Below are 26,316 nucleotides of genomic sequence, written 5' to 3' on the forward strand. Positions count from 1 at the left end.
AATATTTCAAATTTTAACCTGAATTTGAAAATAAGGATTTGAGCAGAGCTGCAAAGCCACCAGCTTAGAGGCCAGCTTAGCCTGCTCTTTCTGACATGGTAACCAAATTAACGGCAAAGCCATCTCCATTTGCTCCATGACTCAGATGTGGTACCCAAGCGATTCAATCCGCTTGCACACCTGTATAAAATTCAACCAACCTGGGCTTTGCCTTGATAACCATCACCCCTTCCCCTACCCCACCCACCACCCAAAATAAAACCACGCCCATCAAGAAATGCAACTAGAATACTCTTAAATCTCAGTGCATGATGGGATCATTGGTGGTTAGAGCACTGGTTTAATTAATAGTAACAAAGGTACATTAAAGAGCTTCGACAAAGATGTCCATTTCATGATCCAACAAAGAAGCAACTCAATTCAGAATTAGACACATCGTCCATGGGGTTACAAACGTGACAGGGGAGCAAGGCAAAATCCCAAGAAAAGAAAAAAAGAAAACATGGAGAGGATTTATATGATTTCAATTGTCCAATATGGCCTGAAGGAGGAGATACTTATCTGCTTCGCTGAACTTTATGATCCCAACTGTCTAAGACAAACCAAGAACATAGTCAAGAATATAAACCAGCACCAAGGAGAGTGGGTAAAGCACATAGGCCACTGAGCATGTCCATAGAGGGAAGGTGGTGCGAAAGCTGCCAAAGAGGCCCATCACTAGACAAACAATGACAATGACTAGCACTTCAGAGGAGAAGTCCCATGTCAACTCCCTCACATAAACAAGGGCTAGGAAGACAGCCAGACAAAGGATATTGTTCATGGTTGCTGCACCATATATCTGCAGGAAAAAAAAAGAAGAGAAGTCACACATGGACAATGCATATTCCACAACCACTGTTACAGACAAGTTATGGAAACAAATTGTATGTTCAATTATCTGTCCTGAACTAAACTACTCATTCTCCTTGGTTCTATGAATCACATTAACATCATTTGTTTTTTCACCAAGAATGTCTTAGGATACAGCAGGTACTGCATAAAAGAGCATTCAAAGCTTATTTGTTTCATTTCATCAAAACTACTGATATCATCTTGTCAGTGGATAGTAATATATATTATACTTATATTTTTAACACCTCCCTACAAGGAGCCTGGAGTCAGATCAAGGAAATCGAACCTGCAGATCCTTACCAACTGCATCAAAAGAGTTCAGTTACTAGAAAAAGATAAGTCCCTTTGATCCTTAAATTGCTTAAATCTTTCTCAAAATGTTGGTGGCTCCTATCATAAAAGAGTTGACGGTATGTCAACTTCTTGGAATGCAAGCATCATTCTACGGGAGACAGTACATTACTGAGAAATTCAAGATCCTACATATGCTCGGTTGAAGTGTGATCAGATAAGTTCCTTTGAAATGACTACTCCAACTCAACTAAGACTTATCCCAACCAAATGAGGCTGCCTAAATGGAACCTATATTGCTATTCATCTGTTTGAAACCATCTTAGCTGTAAACCTAACCAGTTGGTTTTAAAATTCCTCTAATTTGTACGGATGTATCGAATCACTATTCCTCACAATGCGCTCAATGCAGGGTTTTAATGCATGGTATCAGCAGTATTGATCGCTGCCAATACCGATTCTGATGCGGACCAGTCATATGGGGATGGATCGGACACTTTGGCCCCTCAAGATACTGATCGGCTTTTTTTTACTATTTTTCCCTCCCCTGTTTCGATACCACCAATATGAAATTGGCCAATATGGATCAACCAATCCCGACACCCAAAACCATGACTCAATGATAACAGTCAAATGCCCATACTTCATCAACCGACTCTCTTTTCATTTTCTTATTTTTATCATTCATAATTTTCCCACTCATTTATCTCAACACCCTAAACAAAGCTACTCATCGTCCGTTAACATGCTTTTTTGCTACCAACATTCTACTCTCTCCAGCTTTGTAGGGATTTCGATCAAGTTAGATGTCTTAAAAGTAATGACGGTAGAGTGCTAGTAAGGGATGACTAAAGGGAGACAATTTAGTTAGGAATAGCCCGAAAGATTACAATATCCGTCAAAACACCACACGCCATAGACATATACAAAAGATTGGAGTGGCTGAAGTTAAAGAAGCCTTAAGCAAGAAGAAAGTAGGAAAAACACTAAAACCAGATAAGGCCCCAGTAGAAGTCTGGAAGAGCTTAGGATTATGTGTGCTATCCTGGTTAACCAAAATATTTAATAAGATTATAAGTAAAAGGAAAATGTCAGGTGAGTGGAGAAGAAGCCTTGTAGTTCTGATCTACAAAAATGAAGGGGATATTCATGACTGCAATAACTATAGAGGCATAAAACTAATGAATCATACTACGAAATTGTGGGAGAAGATTATTGAAGCTCATCTGAGAAGAGAAGCTACTAACTTAGAGACCAATTTGGTTTTATACTAGGTAGATCCACACCAGAAGCTATTTACCTACTCAGAGGCTGATAAAAACCTTTAGGGCTAGCAAAAAGGATAATCATATGGTCTTTATTGACCTAAAAAAGCCTATGACAAAATCCCTAGAGAATTAATCTGGTATGTTATAGAGAAGAAAGGGTGTCGAGTAAATATGTGGATATAATTAAAGATATGTATGATGACATGGTGACTAGTGTGAGAACCATGGGAGGGCAAGGTAGTGAATTCCCAATTACTATTAGGCTACATAAAGGATCAACTTTAAGCCCTTTTTTGTTTGCGCTTGTCATGAATGATTTAAACATGAACATTCAAGACGAGGTTCTATGGTGTATGCTCTTCGTTGACCATATTGTTTTGGTGTATGAGACAAAAGTAGGGTTTAACTCTAAGTTGGAGCAATGGAGATCAACACTGGAATCAAGAGGTTTTAAGATAACTAGGACGAAGACGAAGTATGTGACGTGTAACTTTATTCACACCAGGATGGATAACGATTTGGTGAAAATTAAGGAGAGATACAATAAAGTGATTATTTTAAATATTTGGGGTCAATCATGAATAAAGAATGCAATATAGAGGATGATGTTTCACAAAGAATTAAAATGGGATGGATGAAGTGGAGAGATGCGTCCGGAATGTTGTGTGACTGATGTGCCCCTATAAAGCTTAAAGGGAAATTCTATAGGATAGTTATACAACCGGCTATGATGTGCGAGGCAGAATGTTGGGCAGTTAAAAACCGTCATATAGATAAGCTAACTTATTTCTCTTTGACCTATAGTTTAAGATTAAAGATCTTGGACCCTTGAAGTATTTCTTGGGGATGGATGTATCAAGATCTAAGAAGGGAATAAACATATGTGAAAGGAAATTTGTTTTGAACTTGTTGAAAGAAACAAGGATGTTAGGTTGCAAACTAGCAAATTCTCCTATTGAGAAAAATCACAAGCTAGGAGAAGGACTGTGGCCCGTCTCTTGTTAATGCAGGGAAATATCAGAGGCTGGTAGGGAAGTTGATTTATCTTTCTTTGACTGACTTATGAGTTGGAGGTGCTGAGTCTGTTTATCCATGTCACCAAGAGTAGGCACTTGGATATTGTGTACTACATTCTCAGGTACTTAAAGTCCATTATAGGGGAAGGACTTATAAGAAACAACCATTTGAGGATAGAGGGATACATAGATGTGGATTGGGCTGGTTCATTTTTGGACAAATGATCAACATCAGGGTATAATACATTTGTGGGTGCTAAGATTGTTCTGATGAAGCATAAGAGTGATGTGTATGATGATGCCTTTAAAAAAATTTATCATATGGTATGTACATAGTTTGTCACAAAAATTAAAATTATTCGTTCTAACAAAGGGGGGGGGAGTTATGTATGGTGATCTTTAAGACTTTTTTACTGATCATTGCATTATCCATCAACTAGCTTGTGTTGACACACCCTAACAAAATCGGGCAGCTAAGAGGAAAAACCGCCATTTGTTGGAGGTCAATAAGAGTCTCCTCTTTGGCATGCATATTCCTAAAACTTTTTGGTCTGATGATCTCCTTACTACTGCTTATTTGATCAACCGTATGCCAACACAACTCCTTGGCTCCAAAACTCCCTTAGACACCTTGTCTCATTAGTCTTCTTCTTTCTCTCTTCCCCCCAAAGTGTTTGGGTGTATCTGTTATATCTATGTTAATAAGTCTTCTCGACTAAACTGGACCCCAAGGCTCTTAAGTGTATCTTTCTTGGCTATTCCTCTACTACCAAGGGATACAAGTGCTATCACCCTTCTTACAGACGAAGGCTCCTCTCTAAAGATGTCATCTTCTTTGAGTTTGCACCCTTTTTTGCCCTTCATCAGCATCCTTTTCAGGGGGAGCATAGTGGAAGTGAAAAGGCTACTGATGAGATCCCTTTTCTTGACCCGTTGCCTATCTCTCCTTTTATGCTTGACATTGGGAAACGCAAAGAGGTGGATATTATTGATGTTGGTGATCATTCAAGAGGAGGTTCAGGTTTAGGTAATGAAAAGGTGACCATTGTGTGCACAAGGAGGAATAAGAAGACCTGCCAAGAGTCCTCTATGAACCCAACTCCTGAGATCCACCCTCCTCAGTCAGGTAATATTCTTCCTTCCCCATCAGAGTTAGATCTTCCTATTGCTATTAGGAAGGGAAAGAGAGCTTGTACTAATCCTATAGCCCAGTTTGTTTCCTATGACTCTCTCTCCCCTATAAGTGTTGCATTTACTATTGCACTCTCATCTACTTTTATTCCCAAGAATGTTTTTGAAGCTATGTCTGACCCTAAGTGGAAGCAAGCCATGACTGAGGAAATGATGGCCCTGGAAAAAAATTGTACTTTGAAATTGGTTAACCTTCCAAGGGGGAGAACTCCAGTTGGATGCAGGTGGGTCTACATAATCAAGTACCGATCAAATGGTACTATTGAGAGGTACAAAGCAAGGCTGGTGGCAAAATGATACAGTCAAGTGTATGAGATTGACTATCAGGAGACATTTGCTCCTGTGGCTGATAACACCATAAGGGTCCTTTTATCTTTAGCAACGAATAAGGATTGGCCATTGTATCAATTGGATGTGAAGAATGCCTTCCTCCATGGCGACTTAGAAGAGGAGGTGTATATGCGAACTCCTCCTGGCTTTAAGTTCCCTTCAGCTGCAGGAAAGGTGTGTCTTCTCAAGAAGGCTTTGTATAGTCTTAAGCAATCTCCAAAGGCCTGCTTTGAAAGGTTTAAATAGGCCATTCTGAAAAATGATTATTCCCAAAGTCAAGCTAACCACACTTTGTTCACTAAGTGTGGTAATGGCACAATTACAGCCCTGATTGTCTATGTTGATGACATTGTGGTAACTGGTGATGACAGAGATGAGATAGCCAAGCTAAAGTCCTACTTAGCCCAACAGTTTGAAATCAAATATCTAGGGCCCTTAAAGTACTTCCTGGGGATTGAAGTGTCCAGATCCAAGAAGGGTATAAATATATGCCAAAGGAAGTTTTTATCCTAGATCTATTGAAAGAAATAGGAATGTTAGGCTACAAACCTACAAGTTCTCCTATTGAGCAGAATCATAAGCTGGGGGAAGATGCTGGCCCTTCTCTTGTTGATGCAGGGAAATATCAAAGGCTGATTGGGAAGCTTATCTGTTTGTCCTTGACTCGTCTAGACATTATTTATGCAGTGGGGGTGGTGAGTCAGTTTATGCATGCTCCCAAGAGTAGGCACTTGGATGAGGTTTACAGCATTCTCCGGTACTTGAAGTCCTCTCCAAGAAAAGTACTTTTTGCCAAGCATAACCATATGAGGATAGAAGGCTTCACTGATGCAAATTGGGATGGCTTAGTCTCTGATAAGAGATCTACATCAGGCTATTGCACATTTGTAGGTGGAAGCCTAGTTACATGGCAGAGCAAGAAACAATCTGGGGTGGCTCGGTCTAGTGTTGAGGCAGAATTTAGAGCCATGGCTCATGGAGTGTGTGAGCTTCTTTGGTAGAGAAGGGTGGTCTAAGAGTTGGGATTTGATACTGAGGCACCTATGAGGCTTCATTGTGACAATAAGGCTGCCATAAGTATAGCCCACAACTCTGGGCAACATGATAGGACAAAGCACATAAAAGTGGACAGACACTTCATTAAAGAGAAGATTGAAACTGATTATATATGCACACCGTTTGTGAGGACTAGAGATCAGCTGGATGATATCTTCACAAAGGGTCTTCTTCATCATCAGTTCAGTTCTATATTGTCCAAGCTAGGAATGCATGATATTTATTCTCCAGCTTGAGGGGGTGTGTTAGAGATATAAGTTATATTTCTGTAAGAGTAGTTTAGTAATTTGTCATGTTTTATTTTCTTTTTCCCCCTTAGGGAGGTATATGTAATTTCCCTCCTTAGGGAGGTATATGTAAAATCTTGTAAATATAGTAGTGAAGTAATATATAGGTGTTAGTGAGACTTTATGTACAACACACACCATTCAAACATACCATCGCCTCTCCTTCTTCTTCAACTCTCATCTCATTCTTCCTCATCTACATATTCTAACTCCCTCTTCCCTCCCAACCCCACCCCTTGCTTCCCCACCAACCTTGCCTCCTCCCCCTCCCCCCTTCCCCGTAGCATTCTAGTCGCTCGCATACCATCCCCACTCATCTCAGGAAATATGTTTGTTCTTCGGTCTCTTCACCACGCTCCCTCCTCGTCATGCCATTGACAATAGGTACCTCTTCCTACCCCTTTAGTAATTTTATTTCTCACAATGCTTTGTCCTCATCCCATTTTGCCTTTGTTACTGCTCTGTCATCTGACAATAAACCCCGTACCTTCACAGAGCAGTCAAACACCCCCATTGGCATAATGCTATTGAGATTGCAATTCATGCCCTAGAACAAAATAACACTTGGTCTTTACAGCCTCTTCTTGCATGTAAATGTCCGATAGGGTGCAAATGAGTCTACAAGGTCAAACGTCGGGCTAACGGTAGCATTGAGTGCTACAAAGCGCACCTTGTTGGAAAGGGCTACACATAGTAGGAGAGCTTAGGTTATACTATTACTTTTTCCCCGATTGCATCGTTGGTCATTGTCTGCAGCCTTCTTGTCATTCCCACTATCTGTGGTTAGCATCTCCATCAATTATATTCTAACAACACACTTCTCCATGGCGGTCTCCATGAAGAAGTCTATAAGCGACTCCCTCTAGGTTATTCCACACAAGGGGAGACTCGGTTTTGTAAACTTCAAAAGTTTTTATATGATCTCAAGCAAGCGTCCCGTAATTGGTTTGCTACCCTAACTCAGCCCCTCCTGGATGCGGGTTTCAAGCAATCTTTGGTCGACTACTCCCTTTTTGTGTGATCCACTACAGCTAGCTACATCATTGTTCTAGTCTACGTGGATGATATTATCGTTGGCGAGAACGATCCATTTGCCATTCAGGGACTCAACACTTTTTTCCAACGTCGTTTTCATTTGAAGGACTTGGGAAAGCTCAAATACTTTCTTTGTATTGAGGTTGCCAGCAGCCCCACTTGAATTTTCATATGTTAATGCAAGTACACGCTGAACATTTCATTGATTCTGGTGTGCTTGCCGCCAAGCCCCTTGCCTTCCCCATAGAGAAGAAACTAAAGTTAGATCCTGATATCGGCCCACTCTGGGTGACCGCTTGATCTATCGGCGTCTCATTGGTCGTTTGATCTATCTTACCATTACACGCTCTGATATTTCCTATGCTGTCACTACCTTAAGTCAATTCATACAACAGCCACAGCAACCACATATCGACGCTGCCATGCCCTTCTTACGATATCTTAAGAACCCTCCAGGTGCAGGTCTATCATTCTCCGCCAAGAGCTTCCTTCACCTATCGACTTTTTCAAACTGATTGGGCTACCTGTTCTACTCACCGGTTATGTCACATTTCTTGGCAACAAGGCCATCTCCTGGAAATCAAAGAAGCAGAATATGATATCCTGTTCCTCAACAGAGGCCAAATACCGCTCCATGGCCACTGCCAATTGCAAGATAATCTGGTTACATGCCCTTCTCCAAGATCTCGATGTCCCATTGTCACACCCTATGCTGCTGTAGAGACAGCCAGGCTGCCTCATACATTGCTACAAACCCTATGTTCCATGAGTGTACTAAACATATTGACATCAACTGTCATGTTGTTCGCAAACGGCTTCAATCTAGTTACATCTCGACGGCACACGTTCCCTCCCGCATGCAGCTGGACGACTTGTTTACAATGCCCCTTGGATGTGATACCTTTCAGTTTCTCATTTCCAAGTTGGGCGTTTCTGACATACACTCCAATTTGAGAGGCAGTATTACTTGGATTCAATGGGAGTAATCCTGCTAGCACCGGATCTCATAAGATCTCCTACCTTGTGCTACTCGTCTCCCATAATATCTCTTTCTTTGTATTACTTATCTCTTCCACCTCACTTACCTTGTTCATCTAGAGTTTCCTTTCTATGTAAATTCTCTTCATATCTATCCATTAATCAATGGGATTTCGTACTTGTAACTCTTGTATATATATATCATCACACGTGATATAAATAGACCATTGAGTTTTCCTTAACTTGTGTTCTATCAATTTACAATGTTGTTGTATCTGGTTATACCTGTTATAGCTTATTGCTAATTCTGTGCTAGAAACAATTCTGGTCCTATGTAACATATCATTGAACTGAGTTATTGAAATATGTTATTTTCACAATTTATATTTATTTTACTGCTAGTTTGTTGTCAAAAGTTGGTCGGTCTTACAATGGATGTTAATTTATATGTAACTAGTTTTTATTTCTGGATTCTTTAATTGGATGTCAATTTACTTACGATGTTTATGATGTGTCTATACTAGATATAATGGATAGGGAGGAAAACACTAGGGCACCTTGTTGCATAAGCGCATAGATGCCCCCTCCATTGCTTTGGGTTGCCATGATGCCTCAACAACTATGGCCCCAAAACAGATTCCTTCCCGACACCAATACAAAGCTTTACTCGTGGAAGATGGGTCCTTATAAAGAGCTTAAGAAATTTCAACTTCATGCTTATGTGCTACAATTACCATTGGACACGGCCATAAGCAACGTCTTCAACATTATTAATCTTATTCTTTACTTGGGCCATCACTTAGATGAAGGTGATACAAAACATACTAAAAATCTGCTGCCAGATGATGTCACCCATTGAATATACAATTCGTTAGAGCAAACACCAAGAAATACGAAAATAAACCAAGACAGATCGCACAATACAGATTTAACGAGGTTCACACACCGATGTGGTGCGCTACGTCCTCGGGTGAAGAAGAAGATGTTTCACTATACAGAAGAGAGATTACACCCAAGCAGCAGCGAGAAAACTCGCCCTGAAACCCTAGCTCAAAAAATCCCCAAATTACAATGGCAATGCTCAACAAGACGATAGTACATTATATACTCCCAGTTGTAGGTTGACCCATGTTGTGGTTCCGAGGTCCAAGTGCACGTGGATTCATGCAGACAACTTCAAGCGCATTGGTTCCGACTTGTATGATGCAGTATGTCCTACCTAATTCCTAATCTACAACGGAGTCCAGTTTTAGTTTCCTTTTCTTGATTTAATTGTTAATTAGTTGTTTTAATCAGGCTGCATTAGGAGCTGATAAGTCCAGTCACATTTTGAGTTAGTTTTCTTCAATTTTTGTCAGTCATAGCTTGTTTAGGACTGCTAGAACAGTTGGTCAATTAGATGTTTCAGCGTCATTTTTTTATTACTTTTCCACCTAGGATTGATTGGTCTTTCTATTGTATTTTGGGTTGTCCTTCTTGTCAACACTATTAGATGTGGCAGTGTACGAAATACAAGTGCCATGTTGTGTCAGATTTATCAGTTCTAGATGGATCAGCTTCGGGGGCATCTTGGTCATTTCATATGGCAGTTTCAGAAGGGTCGGTCTAGAAAGTTGTAGAGCATTGAGTCGTGAGTCTAAAGCAACTAAAATAATTTCGATTCAACTTTGGATGAGAAATTTATGTCCGTTTCCATACGGTTACTCCAAAATGATCAATGTGTTTGATGAACTGTCCAAGTGAGTGGTCGTGCATGTTTCAAGGTCCAGCAGGCCCCCATTTGGAGACATGTTAGCAGTGGCGATGTCGACTTGTCAATTAGTGATGTGGCCGCAGTGCCACGTGGCATGAAGAAGGCGAGGTGGCAGCCACAGCCGTGGTATGCGGTAGCCCACTGCTGCACCCAACAAGGCCAAGTGTGCGCAATAGCTTGCCCACAAAGGCCCCGCATGCAGGCAAGCTTAAGGCTCATATGCATAAAATCGGCTAAGTTATTTGGCCTCCCATGTGTTTGGGCTATCGCCCCGAAGAAGTGGCTCATTAAGTTGCTCTCGGTGAGTCTATGAATCTTAGTGAAATTGAATGCAGAGTTGAGGTTCCAGCCTTTGGATCAGAATCTTAGATCATGCGGCCATCTTTAATGCACGCAATGAGGAAAGTAGGATGCGCATGCGAGCTCCTTCGTTGGCCGTGGGCTCCATCTTCCATGACCGCGGCTGACAAGATCATCTCCAGTTAGGTTTGCGCACATGCTAATAAGTCTTTCAAAGATTCCGGTTTAGTTGATCTGGGCCTCTCATCTCTCTCTCTCACATTGAAGGGCCCTCGTACTTCCTAACAGATCGACCAATAATATTTTGATAGGTGTACAAACCCCTTTTTAAGTGATGGTTCTCATCGTCACAAAGATCTCATCGTGTGGATGAGATTGAGCACATCTCACGTTGACGCTTTGACTTGATCTAGGACCGAGATTTAACCCACGATATGGAGTTCTAATCTGACGGCTGTGATGCTAGCAGTGCTGCAATGCCTCTCAAGTGCACTATATATGCTCCGAAGATTCCAAATGGAGCTCACTGGTTGGTCAAATTTCAAAATGGCATATCTCCCTCATTGTATGCCCAAAGTACACCCTTTTTTACAGTATTCCCCATTTTGCCCCTAGAACATGGTTAACTCCTTTGTTGGAGCACTTGGAAGGTTTAAGCCCTATTTTGAGAAGAAATAGGAGGGGAAGAAGAAGAGGTCAAAGTGGGAGGGATTAATCCACTCCAACAACCTCGTTCAAGTGCCATTAAACACCATTAATGAAGTTTGAAGGTTGTTGAGCAATGAAGAAAAATTAAAGTGGGCATTTTGCAAGGAAGAGAAGAGAGAGAAGAAAAAGGCATTCCACCTCTCACATTCACTTGAAAATTCAAGCTCTCTGTCAAAGAGGGTTAGTTGAAGACTCCAATGGGCATGAAGTGAGTCAGTGCCTTGAGTCTCTCTCCATCATAGTTGCCACAACACCAAAGAGAAATCAAGCCATTGGAGGGCTGCTTATGAGCTTAGGCGACAAGGCGCCAGCTTTAAGGCGAACAAGTGTTATTTTTTATTTTCTCTCTATTCTAACATTATTTAGTATGCTACACATACCTTGTATCATAAAAAATCAACATTAAGCCATATCAAGTCATCAAAAATCAACATTAGGCCACATCAAATCATCAAAGATCAACATTCTGTCATAAAAAAATCAATATTTAGAGAAATATTCTTGTTCTATAATAAGTTTTACTGGTCAAATGATTTTATTTTTATATGAGACATTTTGTATTAGGTATAGGCATATAGCACAAAATTAGCTTTCCAACAAGTCTAAGATTAATTGAATTTGAGTTGTAATGACAAAGTTATGTTCTGGTCAAATTTATTTTAAAGTGTGCAAATGCTATTAAAATCTCCTGAATGAAACAATTTTAAAGACAACAAACAAAATATTATTTTATCGGACTTCTGATTTTAGCAATGTTTACCATGATAAGGTTTATAAAATTTTCAGAATCAAGAAAAACCCAATAATTTAAAAGTTGAAAATCACCCTTACAACAAAAAATTCAGTTTTTGTTATTGGACTGGGGGGTTGACTTTTTATCCCTTTGGAATTTGATTTTTAAACTATTTTTATTAGATTCAAATAGGGGGTATTTGCTTATGTATGAATAATATCTTAAGTAAATGACACAACACATTTACTTAAATGATATTTGGCATAAATAATTCTAAAAATATAAGGCGACATGTAGTGCAATAAGGCGACCGTCACTTAGGACGCAGGCAAGCCGCCTGGACCCCTTGGCGTCCCCTTGACAACTATGCTCTCCAGTACAAGAATCTGAGCATGGTTAAGCTCTCTACTTTTCAGGTAGTATTTTATTCTTGTATTTACATGTATTCAAGTGTGTAGGCAAGGTGCTCAACAAAAAGCCTATATTAGCTTAAGCTCGATTTTGGGGTGTCATCTATAAGCCCAATTATATTACATATGGGGTGTTCAATAGGTGTTGGGCATGAGAGTTGTAGCTTCCCGATAGTTATAGCTACTGATTTCTAGTGTTATAGCACCCTCCTAGTCGTATGCTAGGTAAACTTGGGTAGGTACCCTTGTCAGTTGTAGCTGACTAAAAGTAGTGTATCGGGCCATATACGAGGCCCAACTTGAGCATTGCTCCGTAGATGTAAGCATCCTGCTAAACCACGTATATTATGTGTCATGGGTTGCATGTTGTACTTGGAATGTGTTTGTTGTAGGATAAATGTGCACATCAGGTAGACATTGCCACAGGGTTGTATGTCTACTTGTGGTTGAGAGGCTAGGTGTGTTACACGAATGTGCATGTATTTGTGTGTATGTGCCGGGAATCAAGAACATGGCAATAGGACCAAAAGGGAAAGAGTTAAGATAACTAATTCACCCCCTCTCAATGTCAGCCATAGTTCAATAATTGGTATCAGAGCTTAGGCTCAATGACAACTTTGATAGGCATCTGAGTGATCCGAAGGCAGTATGGCCATAGGTGAAGGCTCTTCAAATGACTCAGGGAAGGACCCGGGTTTGATAGCACAGATTATGTATTCTAAAAGAGGATGCAAATATAAATTGAATCTCTGGGAAATGGTGTATAGGCTTCAATTGTGAATGATTACAAGGAACCAACAACACCTCCATCAAATTATGATGCTAAGAAGGCATATGCTCACAGCTTCATGGCATTGATTGTCATTATGTTAGGACTAGACAAGATTGTCATGGCCAAGGTGATGAACTGTAGCATTGTCAAGGAAGTCTAGGATAAACTGAAGAGTATTTATGAAGGAGACACCAAGATCAAGAAGGCAAAGCTCCAAATCTTCAAAGCTCAATTCGTGAATCTGAAAATGAATGATAAGGAAAATATTGAGGGCTACATGACTAGAGTAAATGAGGTACTCAACTCAATCAGGGGAGTTGGAGAAGATTTGCAGGACAATATCACCTATTAGAAAATTCTTAGGTCTATATTCCTAATCAAAACTAACTACGACTGACACCTCTATAGGTCAAATCAGAATGAGCTGAAAGCCTGAAACCTAAGTCGATTGATCAGCTTGAATAGTACTAATGGTTTGTAGATCTTAGAGATCTGAGATCAGAATCTATATTCTGAGATCTTAGAGATATGCAGGTCAATCCTAGTACTAGTAGGAAAACAGGACACCGATACTAGAACTGATATTCTAGCTAAATAAACTCAGGAACTCAACTCAGAATTCTAGAGAATTTTGAAGTTATTCTGAATAGCAATAAGAGAATTATAGTAAATTGAAGCTAGTTGATGTTGGGGAAATAAATACAAATGAACACACACACAACATATAGATTGACTGAATCTATGATAATCAATGGGACACTCTTATTACATAAACCATAAATGGGAGTAGAGGAGTACCTATATGTAGGTTGAGAAGCCCCCACGAGTATTGATCATGAACTTCTGTCCCACGTGCTTGAAGATTGGTCTTATAAAGATGACAATGAAGAACTACACAAGGGAGTCCCATCCGCTAAGATCTTCTGCAGCCTTTCAGCCTTGGAATTCTCTCACATATGCACTAATCCTGTGAGGGGAGTTTGTGCTTCCAAAACCATAAAGTGACGGTTGCAAGGACCATTAACTTCTATTTATAATAGAATCCCTAAAACCCTATTCCACTCCCACAATGGATTGGGCTAGAAGTTTCTTAATCAGAGTGGGTCTATAACTACTTGGCCCAATGGATCAATCGGTATCATTTAAGCCCACATAAAAATCCTAACAGTTGAAACTAGAGGCCATAACAGGGTTGTCACAAGATTTAGAAAGATATGGAAACTGACCTATGAACATGAAGGAAATTTAGAAACCTGTAGAAGGAATAGAAGGGCAAGAATCCACCTACAATGCTCACATAAGCCCATCAGATAGCTACCAGAGAATGCCTCCCAAGTAATTCAGCAACTCTCTCACAGCACATAAAAAAACTCTAAAGCTTTACTCATAAACCTGTGGGTTAAGAATTCATAACAGACCCACTATACCATCTAACCAGCTAGTCTAGTGGTTAAGACCTAATGCCTAAATAGGGAGGTTAAGGGTACAGATCCTATGAAGTCAAAAAAAGAGGAACTTAAGTTATATTTTTGTTTTGGGCAATTTGTGAGCCCCACTCAGGGTTTAAAGTATCGGTCTGTATCGTACAGTATCGGCCGATACGATACAGACCGATACGATATATGGAATTTTTAAAACCCTTTTTTATCGATATGTATCTTACGATACACACCGATACACCACTGATACGATACGATACACACCGATACGTATCGATACTCTATGAAAAATTCAAAATCGAAGTGAAATGTACGTTTCGATATGTATCAGTACGTATCGGTGTGTATTGGTATGTATCGACCGATACATATTGATACGTATCGATACGGTCATAAAATGGTCGAGATGGGTAATTTTTCAAAAAAAACACAATTTTTTAAGGTGTTTTTGTTCCAAAGTTGCTGTCAACCATTTTTCTTTCTAACTAAAGTGGAAATCAAGGTTAGGAACAAGAATTTTACATTTATGGGACAACTATAAACTTTGGATTCTTATTGCGATACTATCAATTTATTGTTTATACATAATACATGTTATATATATATATATATATATTTTTTAACTATTTTTTTATGCAAAAGTATATAAAAATGTGTTTTCTATCCATTTATGTGCATATCTTTAGCGTATCTTAGCGTATCTCCGATACAATACTATATCCTCCGATACGTATCTTAATTTTGGCCGACCGATACGGTGACCGATACCAATACTTTAATCCTTGGCCCCACTTGGAATTGTGAGAGAAAGATTTCAAATTTGAAGTAGGAGACTTCACGATTCATTGGAGTGGATTAAGGTAAGTGGATATCCCTCACCTTAAGGAGAGGGAGTGGTTGTATCCAACAAGGAAAGAGAAAAAGGAGTAGGGATTCCCACGTTTGAGAGAAGGGACGGTGAATATTTATATTCAAATAAATAGGGATTTAGAGAGGGGGCAGTTATAATAGGGGTTATCCCAAAATCGTGGAGTGAGGAGAGATTTTAGAAAGAAAATAATTATAGAAAAAAAAAAGGGGGGAAATTGAGGGGAATCGTGGATGAGATTGAGTGGATGGAGAGGTCGAATTTAGAAACCCACCAAGGGAGGGCTGTTTTCTTTTCTATTGTTTCTAAAGAAGAGAGGGTTGTTTCTAAAGAAGAAGAGGGCTGCACTACTTTATTTATTTATTTTTTTTCTATTTTACAATGGAGTGCACATAATTGCTGCCTAGATTAGAGAGAGAAAGAGGAACACTTTGCTGCCATTGTTACTGCAACCTTGTTCCACGAAGATTTGAAAAGAACTCCAGAAAGCTTACTTAAGTCTGAAGCAAGAAACGTCAGGCTAGTGCATTCAACGCTATATATATATATATATATATATGGCTTAACCTTCATATTTTCGTAGGAACGTTTTGGAAATCTGAAATCTAAATAGGATTTTTGCTATGGGAAGAGTAAATCAATTCTACAGTTCAGAATTTGATTTTTATGGGACTTATATAGGTCTCAGTTGGCTCTAATAGATATTTAAATTTTTGACCCCATAATTGTATTTCTGTAATTTTTGGGCTGATATTATATTATATAAGTTCTAAATCTTTGTTAAAGAAGATGATATGAAATTGGTACAAAAGTATAGTTCTATAAATCAATGACGGTCTGTTATCTATGAGAAGTTAACTGATTCATGTAAGTAAAAATTTCCCAGCAGAATCTGAACTTGAAATTTCTTATTGCCATAGTTGAGATCAAGTCTAACATATTCCCTTAAGAGGATTTTGGTGCTGCAAGAATAGAGTTCCAGAAATTTTCACACAATAGGGTAGTACAATTTGAAGGGATAAGAATGTACTAAACCAAAAAGGATCATGAGAGGAAGGGTACCGAGGTTGAATTTATTTTGTATATAGGGAAGACTTAGATTGGAGGTAATTGGACAACGGTAAATCATTATTTGGAATTGATCTTACTAGGTGAGTGAAACCCACAGAACTCTAGTACTACTTTTTATATAAGCTTTTTTTCTTAATTTTATTTTCTATTGGACATTTTATACTGAATCAGTATTGTTAGTTTTCACATACTGTTCTGAAATTTGATTTGAAATACTATCCATGTTATTTTATAAACTATAAATAAAATGGAACATTATGGGACTGCAACCCTTCCAATAAGGGGTTATGTGTTGGGATGGAATTATTGAGCCCAAGAGTGAGGCAAGAGCGTCACGTTAAGGACACTGTCTGGTTCCATGAGCCAAGAGCTTTTCACTCACTTTTCCATTGTGGTTGGGTAGGTAGACCAGGGGGTGAGGCAAGAGCGTGACGTTAAGGAACATGGTTTCCCCTCCATAGGAGCCCGATACCGGATTCGAGAGCCAAGAGCCTGTCTCATCCTAGTGGTTTTGATGTATGATTTTAACTATAATTTTAGTAGTAACACTCTTTGAATCCTATTAAAATTGTTAAATGGAAATCTTTTTTGTGAATATTTGAGTTCATGGCATATGTAATGGAGTCTGGTATATTTTCAGATTTACTTAATTTATGTGTTGATATACCGTTGTTTCTGAAAGCATCTGTTTACCGATATTGTATATTCTGTTCCTTTCACTCACTAAGCTTTCCCAAGCTTACCCCTTATTTTTTTTTACTCTCCAGAGGTAGAGAATCAAGAGGCATGCTATTGTGATGAGTGCACTGGGGGTACTAGAGAAGATGATGCCTAGTTTGGGAATAGTTGATGTTTTATTGGATATTCGTTATACACTTATTTAGAAGAGATTTATTTACTTTAGATTTAGATTTCTATAACTAGGATTATTTTAAGGTTTAAGTGGATGAATGTAACAAAGCTTATCTTATCTTACTTTTAATTGTGGTGGCACTAACACCTTTAGACTTTGGATTAATTGAGTTTATTCATTTAGATAATGATTATGCTCTAATTAAGACTTCCGCTGTATTTTTCGTGATGAGTACTTTGAGGTTTATTTGATGATTTTGGTATATTGGTTCAGTTTCGGTTCATACTTCTAAAACCCAATGATCTTAGGGACTTTTTGACAACCCTTAGCCCTAGGGTGGTTTTAGGGTGTTACATCTATCAACTCTAGGACTTGACTCAGCTAATTTCTAACACAAAAGGACAGTAAAGACTGATTCAAATAATGCCACAACTTCTGACATGCAGTAAAAAAATCTGGTTTCCCATCAGTCTTCTGGTTAGCCTTGCAGATTCTGGTTACAGTTTGTTTCTTATTAATTGATCGAACCTTAATGCATTTCTGCTTTAAGCCTTTAAAATCTCACATTGATTCGCAACTTTAAAATTTCCTACTTGCAGTAGGTAATAGGTTTTCTCCATAACTTGAAATACAACCATCTGAATCTGATCAAATTTTTCAGGTCTAATCTATGCTAAAGTGACCCTTAAGTTTCAGACCCATCAGATCAGATCTATCATATTAGTAATGTTTCCTAATTCTGGTTCAGTGGTTCTAGTTCCTATTTCCTGCGATCTTCTTGAGCTAATCTCCCACTGGATTTTTCCCTGGTTCGAAATTAATCTTCCTAAGAAGGAACATCTCATTCTCATGGAACTCAAGATCAATGAACTCCCTTAGAGACGAATAAGCCAATATTGGTACTCTAGGGGGTTTCTTTGCATGCTGGGCCATTCTCAACAGTTTAAAGAGGGTGGCTTGTGTGTGTGTGTATCTTATTGTCATTTGTTCAGCTCAATGGCCAGCTGTATACACTTACTTCACACCAGTAAACCCCACTATTCATCCAAGTATATTGCTAGTACAACAGTCCATGCATGAGAAAGGAAGTGGCAATGTTTGTATTATAAGTAAAACAAGATGATTCCTTAAGGACCTTGACTGATTTAGTAAATTCATTTACATTGATTCACAGACAACGAAGTAACATTAAACTCATTTGTGTTGAGATAATGAATTTCAAGTTAGCACTGATAATTATCTATGAAATGGAAGATAGTTTTAGACTTTAGTCATATTTACAAATTCAATTAGAAGATGCATTAGCCTTACCATAAACATAAGCACTCCCAAACATTTGACAGTTCTTACTAACTACAAACAAATTTAACCTAATAGTTCCTAATGGAAGTTTGCGAGTCCCGACAGATGTAGTTTGATATAATCATGTGCAAAATATTCTGGGACTACTGAGACAGCACCAACCTTTGGAGACAATACTGCAATAGAGAACACAGGTATACATAGAGAATAATTGAAAGAGAATAACAAACCTCAGAGAAGGTCAAAGAAGCAGATCTCTGCTTCTTCCGGCTAGCAAAAATGAGTGCTGACACTGCCTCACTTGAGTTAGTAGCGAAAGGTAAAACTATGAATGAGATGAAGAACGTAGGTATACTTGTAGCAGTGGAGAAGTTGTCAACAGCATCAACAAGGGGGTCTGCAAATGCAGCCGCAATAACAGTTCCCAGTAGCAACATTAATACTGCTTTAATGGAAATCCGTTTAGTATTCTTGAGAGCCTCTACAGCCTCATCACTCACATCTCCCAGCAGATAATGTTCTTTCATGATTTTCTGCACATGAAATATGCATTTGAAGGTATCACACTGCTATATAATTGATAGGATATGTGCAAGGCACATCATAAAGAAACTTACGTGATGAAAGCCATCTAAAACCTTTGTTGTGTGAGAACCTTGATTCCCAGTCAAAACAACAGATCTCTTGGCCACCTCAATCCATCTTGAGATTCCATTCAAGAACTCTTCCTCATCAACACGACTATCATGAGATGTATCAAAATCTTCTAATAATTTTTTAACGGCATCATCCATAACAAAATCTATCTCATCAAAGTGAATTCCTAAAAGCAATGCTCCTAGCTCTGAACCTGACAAGTTCCCATCTGAATCCAGATCGATTGCCTTGAATAACCTGTTATTAGATTTAATTGAAAAAATATTTGATTAAACAGAAAATAGTACTTAATAACAAAAGCTATAGTGAGTACAACATGGACTAACTTCTTGATAACTTCAGTATTAGGTTGACCTTCATCTGTGAGGAGCCTTCCTAGCGCATGCTTTTTCAAATGTTTCAAAATCCCTGATATTACATGTTTATGCTTTGCATATGCAAGCCTTCTCTTCTGAATCCAAGGTTGAAAGACCTGCACCATTCTTTTTTCTTTTAATAAGTCAAAGGTATGTTCGTGGTGAAGCAATATCTTCAATCAAAAAAGAAAAATAACCATATTGCGATAATAAGGCCTGGCAATGAGCAGCTCTACACCAGAGTCCAGAAAAGATACCAAAGTTGATACAGGAAGGAGTTAGTAATACATACTATAAACTGCAAGATACTGAAGCCATCGCAAAAATTCTCTTCCATATGCTTTGTTCACCCCCAAAAAACACAACTAACATATCATATGATATAAAGCCTTACATGACCTAACACTTTCATCTGGCATGTTTCATTGAACACATCTCCATCCTATGTGAACTGATTCCATTCCAAACAAAAGTTCAAATCCAATAATTTTAGATACAACAGCTTAGTTTCAGATTCTATGAGAACTCAAGAAAAAAAATTTTCAAACTTGTAATCATCAGTTTATACCTACATTGAATTTGAAGAAGACTGTTTATATCCCTAGTTACAATGGACAACAAAGTTGGCAAACGGTTAGCAGATTCCTCAGCAAGTTGTACCACCAGATCAGATGTGGGTGTGGGTGTTGATTGGAAACAAGAGAAGAAATATATATATATATATATATATTAGTAAACCTACACATGCAAATGCATGTAGGTATTTGTTAACTGACGGAGAGGAAATATCTGAAACAAATGTGAAAATTGAGTTACAACTAAATAAATTATTCATGACTTAGATGCTCTATAAATTGCAAGAGGTTGGTAACTTTGTAAAGATCACTCAATAAGATCTCAAACAACACTATAATGACAATCAAAATGGAAAATTTGTCTTTTCAAAAATAGATCCATATAAAAATAACAAAACGTTCCAATATGATGACCAAAAAAAAAAAAAAAAAAAAACCACATATTTACATGCTTTTTATTTTTATGGAACACATATTTACATGCAGGACCTCCCTTGAGATGAATATATGGACATTCAGGAAAAGAAACCCCTTTCTTTTTAGTTCGAGGTTTTCCACTTTAAGAGCCTCACTCTCTTTCTTATTGCCCATTATTCCTAGTCATTCTTAAAACAAGTTTCATATTATCCCCTGAAAAATAAATAAATCAAAGAAATGTAGATTCTCTTTATGGAAATCAGATTTTTACATCATTATAACTACTATTTCTGTATGGCCAAAGGAGTCGAAGGCTTAAAGAAAGGAAAGATACTGCATATTTGTGCATCTAATGAGAGCGAGTAGAGAGAGGAAGGGAGATTTTTATTGGGGGGGGGAGAGAGAGAGAGAGGAGTAAGGGATGGTCGTTGGTCAGGAGAGTCCCACAAACTCTTAACTCAACCAGCCTTGCTGTTAGCATTATCTCCAACTGTTATGTAACCTTGTTGTATCTATCAACTTAGCAAATCATTGCCGTAATTGATGAGATGATTATTACATTAATTCAATCCCCATCAACATAAACCGTGTGTGGAGAAATTCAAACAAATAATTCAGTTTTTCAAATTCCATTATGACTCTACTGCGCATCACCATTTACAATCAACCCAGGCTTTCAAGTTAGATGCTAAGGCCAAATCTTAAGAAACCAAAATGATTGTTCTTCCTATACAGAAAAACAGAAATGTCCCCCTTTTACCCAAAACAAATCCAGAAAAGAAAATAGTTATATTTGTATACCTATATTTTATCATATAAAAAAAATCCAAAATAAGTGGAACAAAATGAATAAGTTGTTCTTCAGTCACATCATACAGTGTGCTTCCGGCCGACTTCAAGAGTTCAAATGAAACAGTGGAATAAGTTGAGCAGACCATCTGGTTCACTCGTAGTATGTCAAGCCTATCACCTGAAATTCATCATTCAGAAGTGAATCCTATGATTCTCGAATCAAATAAAGGGCATGCATGGAATTTTGAGGGGTCTATCTTTGAGAGATGGGAGAAGGGTTTTTTTGTGCGGATAGACAGTGAGGAGTTCTCTTGGATAGGGAAAGAGGGGTCCTTCTTGGGACGAAATTTCTTTCTTTTATGCATGCTAGAGTGAGGGAGAGCCGTTGAGATATTAAATGGGTTCCTACCATTTGTGAGAGAGTAGGGGTGTGATGGTTCAAGCAATGGGATACGATTTCTAAAAACCCATAATGGTATGAGTTTGTATATAAGAGACAAATAGATGTGCGTCTTTCTACCCAAAAAAAAAAAAAAAGAGGTGCGTCTATTGGTGGGTATTGTTGAAAACGTAGGTTGGTTCAGAGTATAGTAGTGGCAATTATGTCCAATGAAAGAGTATACCAAAAAGAAGGAGTACGTACTTTTAAAAGTAGTATGATATATATATATATATATAAATAAAGGAAGAAGAAGAAGCAAGAAGAAGAAACATTGCATAAACCCCAACAAATAAGAGGAAAGAAAAGGCCCACCCAACAATCACCAGATCTAATGTGTTCTAACACCTTAATGACATTTTCAGTACAATATTTATCTTGGCAATTATCAGGACATCAGCTTCACTCCTGGTTAGGTGTCCACTCCCATTTCTGTACTCTTCAGCATTTTCAATAAATATAATATGCTCTTAAATACCGATAAAAAAATAAAAGTGATGCAGTGTCCAACAGAAGAAAATATAAAATAGAGCATGTTCCTTGGATTGATTATAATATGCTTGTCAGAAATAAAGAATTCAAAGCAATTTTTTTATGAAGTGGGGGCCTGGAAGTATAACACCACGCCGTCCAATAACTGCCATGTCGTTGTTTAGGATAGACTGAAATTTTGTGTATTACGTGGACCCCAAGGTCCTCGACTCACTGGTCAAGTTTCAGCCCACCCAATCCAAGTTCACCAAGTGGCAAAACAAGGTATTGAAATATCAAGGACTTCAGTGGGGTGCATGGACCTACACGGGAGAGTATCCAAACATATGAGAAGAAACATTTGATCTCAATATGAAATTTGACATTTGACCAATCCACGTCATTTTCTAAACATCCAATGGTCAGAATTTCCAGATCACCCTTCCATGAGGCAAAAAACATATGGCGTGCTGCAATATTTTTCCCTATTTTTATGCACCAATTTTTTTCTAAAGCACATTTGTATTTTTGAAATTTTAGAGACATTTTAATTGACAAGAAATCAAAACATAGTTGTTCATATTTTCTAAACATTATGTATGTGTCACATGAGAATGTAATGGAAAATATTGACAGACAGAGGGAATGAATACCTGATAAAGGCAGTAAGTGACTAATAGTGCAAGAGAGAGAATGAGTGCAATCAAGATGGCTAAACGTCTTTCCGAATTCGAATGGAGGAATTGTGGTAGTTGGACAACGAGAAATGGAATAATAGAAAGAGCCATGATCCTTGCAGCATAACAAGTCCAGATATCAGTAGTAACACCAGATTCTGCAAAGATAAATTTATGGGTTATACGACATATTTGCCAACACTTTACCTGGATTTTTTTTAACTGTAATTGGGTTCTTCACTTCTTCCACATACAAGGATTGTTTAGCCATTCAGTATTCAGGACAAAAATGAAGTTCTCCTTCCCAAACATTTTTGTAACTAGTAAAAGTAATATGCTGTACACTATAATTACATCACTAGTAAATTTAGTACCTGGATCACTTGGTTCCCCTCTCTAGGACTCTATTAGCGATTAAAGCATAAATTACATGCATAAGTGTTTACCTATTAAGCTTAACCCTTTTGTATCTTCTGAATCTCTTGCAATCGAATCCTCAATATCACACTTGCCAACAATTACACAAGAACCCCACAGTAATGTCAGAAGCATGACAGTTGACCCAGCTAGCAAGCCCATTCCAATGAGGACCTGACTTTGAGCAGTTTCTGTAGTTCCAGAAAGGCCAGATACTGCACGAAAATGGGAAAATTCATCAGAAGGAAACTGTAATCAATAGACAAATATTCGATAACTCAATAACCACTGAATGCATAATAATATACCTCATTCATATCAACAAAACAACATAAAATATGTCAAACATAGAAGTTTGACACCGGAGAAGACAATGTTTCTCTCAACATTTGAAAGCCATGCAAAACCAAAGCTTCATAAAAATTTAATAGAGGTGTAAGAGCAATACTAAATTGGTTATTAAATGCTCAGGTGAGAATGTGTCTGGAATAGCATCATCCTTTAGCATTATAGAGATAGAGGTTGTATTGATTAATTCCTAATGCATTGACTCAGAAAAATGTAGCTTGCATAATGGTTCAGCAGTTATGCATGGTGGTGGTCCTTAAAATGGTCAGTGGTTGAATCCTCCACTGACACTTATTTGCCTTAAATAAGGTTCTGGTAATTCACTTCATCCATAAGAAATAGCAGGAACATAGGGATTCCATTCACCGGAGGTGCAGGTATATGACTCCAAAATTTTGACATTTCAGCATACTATGCACATACATAAGAGAAGAAGCGTTCGAACCACTTTGACAAGGGACAGGAAGTGAACCAATACTCCTTGGCTACAGAAAAGCCTTAGGTTTGCATAGAGAAGCTTTTCTACTGTGGAGTCGGACAACAAGGATGTTAGATTTGGAAGGCCAGCTCAACTGAAAAGCCATTAGTATAGTAATCACAACAACAGTGACTAAGACATAAAAATATTCATCAGGTTTAAATCAAGGCAAATGCGAACAGAATAGAATAACAAACTGTTGTATTGTTAATCGGATCTTGATCAAGAATATCAGTATATCTAAATCCACTTTAATCAGATTGGATTCAATTTTTGGATCATAAAACAGTCCATTGACAGACCTATAAGCAAATTGAGGGCATGAAACCAGGCTATTATTCATACTCTTTCTAGGTATCATACCCATATGGCCCAAACTTACTTTTCCACTAATTGGGATGCCACAATCTACAGCCCACTCCCTGGAGCCCTTCAATTATTTCTTCCTCAAGTATAGTAGATAAGCCATAAAACTCTTAACATGATGCACCATACACATTGACATGAGTATTAATAAATAGTAGAATTTTTTTTTCTAGTTTACCAGGTCAAGAGGCTATCTCTAGTTCAGTGCAAGTATCTTCCACGTGGCAGATTGGATGGAGCTGAAATTTTGTGAACAGGGAGACCCCAAGGTGCGTATCATGTTTCAGCAAAGACAGAGTTGCACAAGTGGCAAAATACAACTCTAATGAATAAATGATATTTTTCAAAGAAGGAATGGACTATTGAAAATACATGGGAGGATATATGATTAAATCTAAGTTTGGAACTAAACATGTGGCCAATCTAATCCATGTCCTAAATATCTATACGGTCAAATTGTAACATCACCCTTCCACATGGAAAAATTTGGTGTCCAGTATAGATATACCCTCATGACTTGCCCGTCTAGAAAAACTTTTGCCTTGAAAGGCAACATTTCTGGTAAAGGATTCAAATTAGGCGTACACTGTCATGAGCTGTTTGATCTAAAATTCCTAAATACAAGTTAGGTCAGCTAAAGATATTCGTTATATGATAACCAGAAGAATCGTAGTTGCAGCACCAAGCAGATGTAAACAAAGTGTTTCCCACACTACAAGATTTGTTCACAACTTCCAACATTGAGGTTTGGGAGGGCAAGGAGATTTACTTTGAGCAAACGCAGAAAGCTGAATAAATATGGACTCCTCCGATAGCAAGTTAGCAACAGAGCAATTACTCGACTTCTTCAACAAACCAACCAAAAATTTTCTAATTTTCGAGCACAAAATAGTGGTTCAGAGATTAAATAAATAGGAAATGTCAAACGCAAGCCCTCGTCTCTCTGGAAATCCGAAGCCAGAAAACCCAGGCAGAAGAACAGAGCATCACTTTTCAAACAAACAAATCACTGCAATAAGCAAGTATAGAGGTGGAAGAGAGAAGAACAAAAGGAAGGAAGTTTTTTCTTACCAAGTATGAGCATTGCATCAGGAAGGGCACCGAGGATGGGGAGGAAGAGACCACCGATAATTCCAGGGCCCATGATCTGAAGCAGAAGCTCACTTCCATCGGAGAGGAGCTTGGCAGCTTGATACATCAGGAACCCATAGACTATGATGAGAAATAGGTTACCAACGATGGTGGAGGTACAGGGCAAGAATCCGTACGTTTGGTCGCAGGTATCATCCGATGAAAACATCGGCTTGAGTGCGATGAAAGATGGTTTTCGGACATTGTCGATCCCATCCGATACCAATTCCAAAGAAGAATCAGTCTCTGCAATGAATCTGCTCCGGCCAAACCCAGCGGTCGCAAGGATTACAATGAGAAGGAACAGAACTGAGAGCAGAACTTTCTTCGCCATAGCTCTTCACTCTACCTTTTTCTCTTTCTCTAACTCTGCAACTACCTAACTGACTCTGAACTTATCCATCTCAGCCCTCTCTCATGCTCTGTAGAAGTTGTCAAGTTGGACTTGGATGGGCTACTACTCCAAGCGGCTAGCTCTGTATGGAGGAGATGAACAGCCCCAACAGGTACAGACTGGTCCTGAAAAATATCATCACGAATTTTGATTAAATTAATGACAGAGACAGATAATGCGCATAAACTAATTAAACGGCATTTCGAGTCTTTCCCTTCCCGCCCTGGTGTTGGACGGGTAGTT

The 26,316-nt window shown here is 38.4% G+C and overlaps 1 protein-coding gene across 2 annotated transcripts; it reads right to left on the reverse strand.

Annotated features, from left to right (window-relative positions):
- Positions 1–324: 324 nt before the first annotated feature.
- LOC122079694 (sodium/calcium exchanger NCL-like) lies at positions 325–26,316 on the reverse strand. Of its 2 annotated transcripts, XM_042646371.1 has the most exons (8): positions 25,620–26,316; positions 23,386–23,571; positions 22,916–23,097; positions 19,567–19,684; positions 19,400–19,449; positions 19,173–19,298; positions 18,786–19,088; positions 325–841 (listed from the first exon to the last, which is right to left on the reverse strand). In XM_042646371.1, exons 1-8 carry the CDS (start codon positions 26,011–26,013, stop codon positions 593–595), a joined length of 1,608 nt encoding a protein of 535 aa, XP_042502305.1. In that variant the 5' UTR covers positions 26,014–26,316; the 3' UTR covers positions 325–592. The 2 variants fall into 2 exon arrangements, with proteins under 2 accessions (XP_042502305.1, XP_042502304.1); XM_042646370.1 differs by having other exon boundaries at positions 19,173–19,449; positions 19,539–19,684; positions 25,620–26,308.

Source organism: Macadamia integrifolia, chromosome 5 (genome assembly GCF_013358625.1).
Source record: "Macadamia integrifolia cultivar HAES 741 chromosome 5, SCU_Mint_v3, whole genome shotgun sequence".
NCBI classification, from domain to species: domain Eukaryota; kingdom Viridiplantae; phylum Streptophyta; class Magnoliopsida; order Proteales; family Proteaceae; genus Macadamia; species Macadamia integrifolia.

Bases quoted from the DNA above. Each gene is read 5' to 3' on its own strand.
- LOC122079694 (XM_042646370.1), bottom strand. From the start codon at position 26,013: ATGGCGAAGAAAGTTCTGCTCTCAGTTCTGTTCCTTCTCATTGTAATC. The intron at 19,450-19,538 runs GTTAGTCCATGT...ATCTAATAACAG, and splicing joins AATACTGAAGTTATCAAGAA to GTTATTCAAGGCAATCGATC. The intron at 842-18,785 runs GTTTGTTATTCT...TTTTTCCTGCAG, and splicing joins CTTCTTTGACCTTCTCTGAG to ATATATGGTGCAGCAACCAT.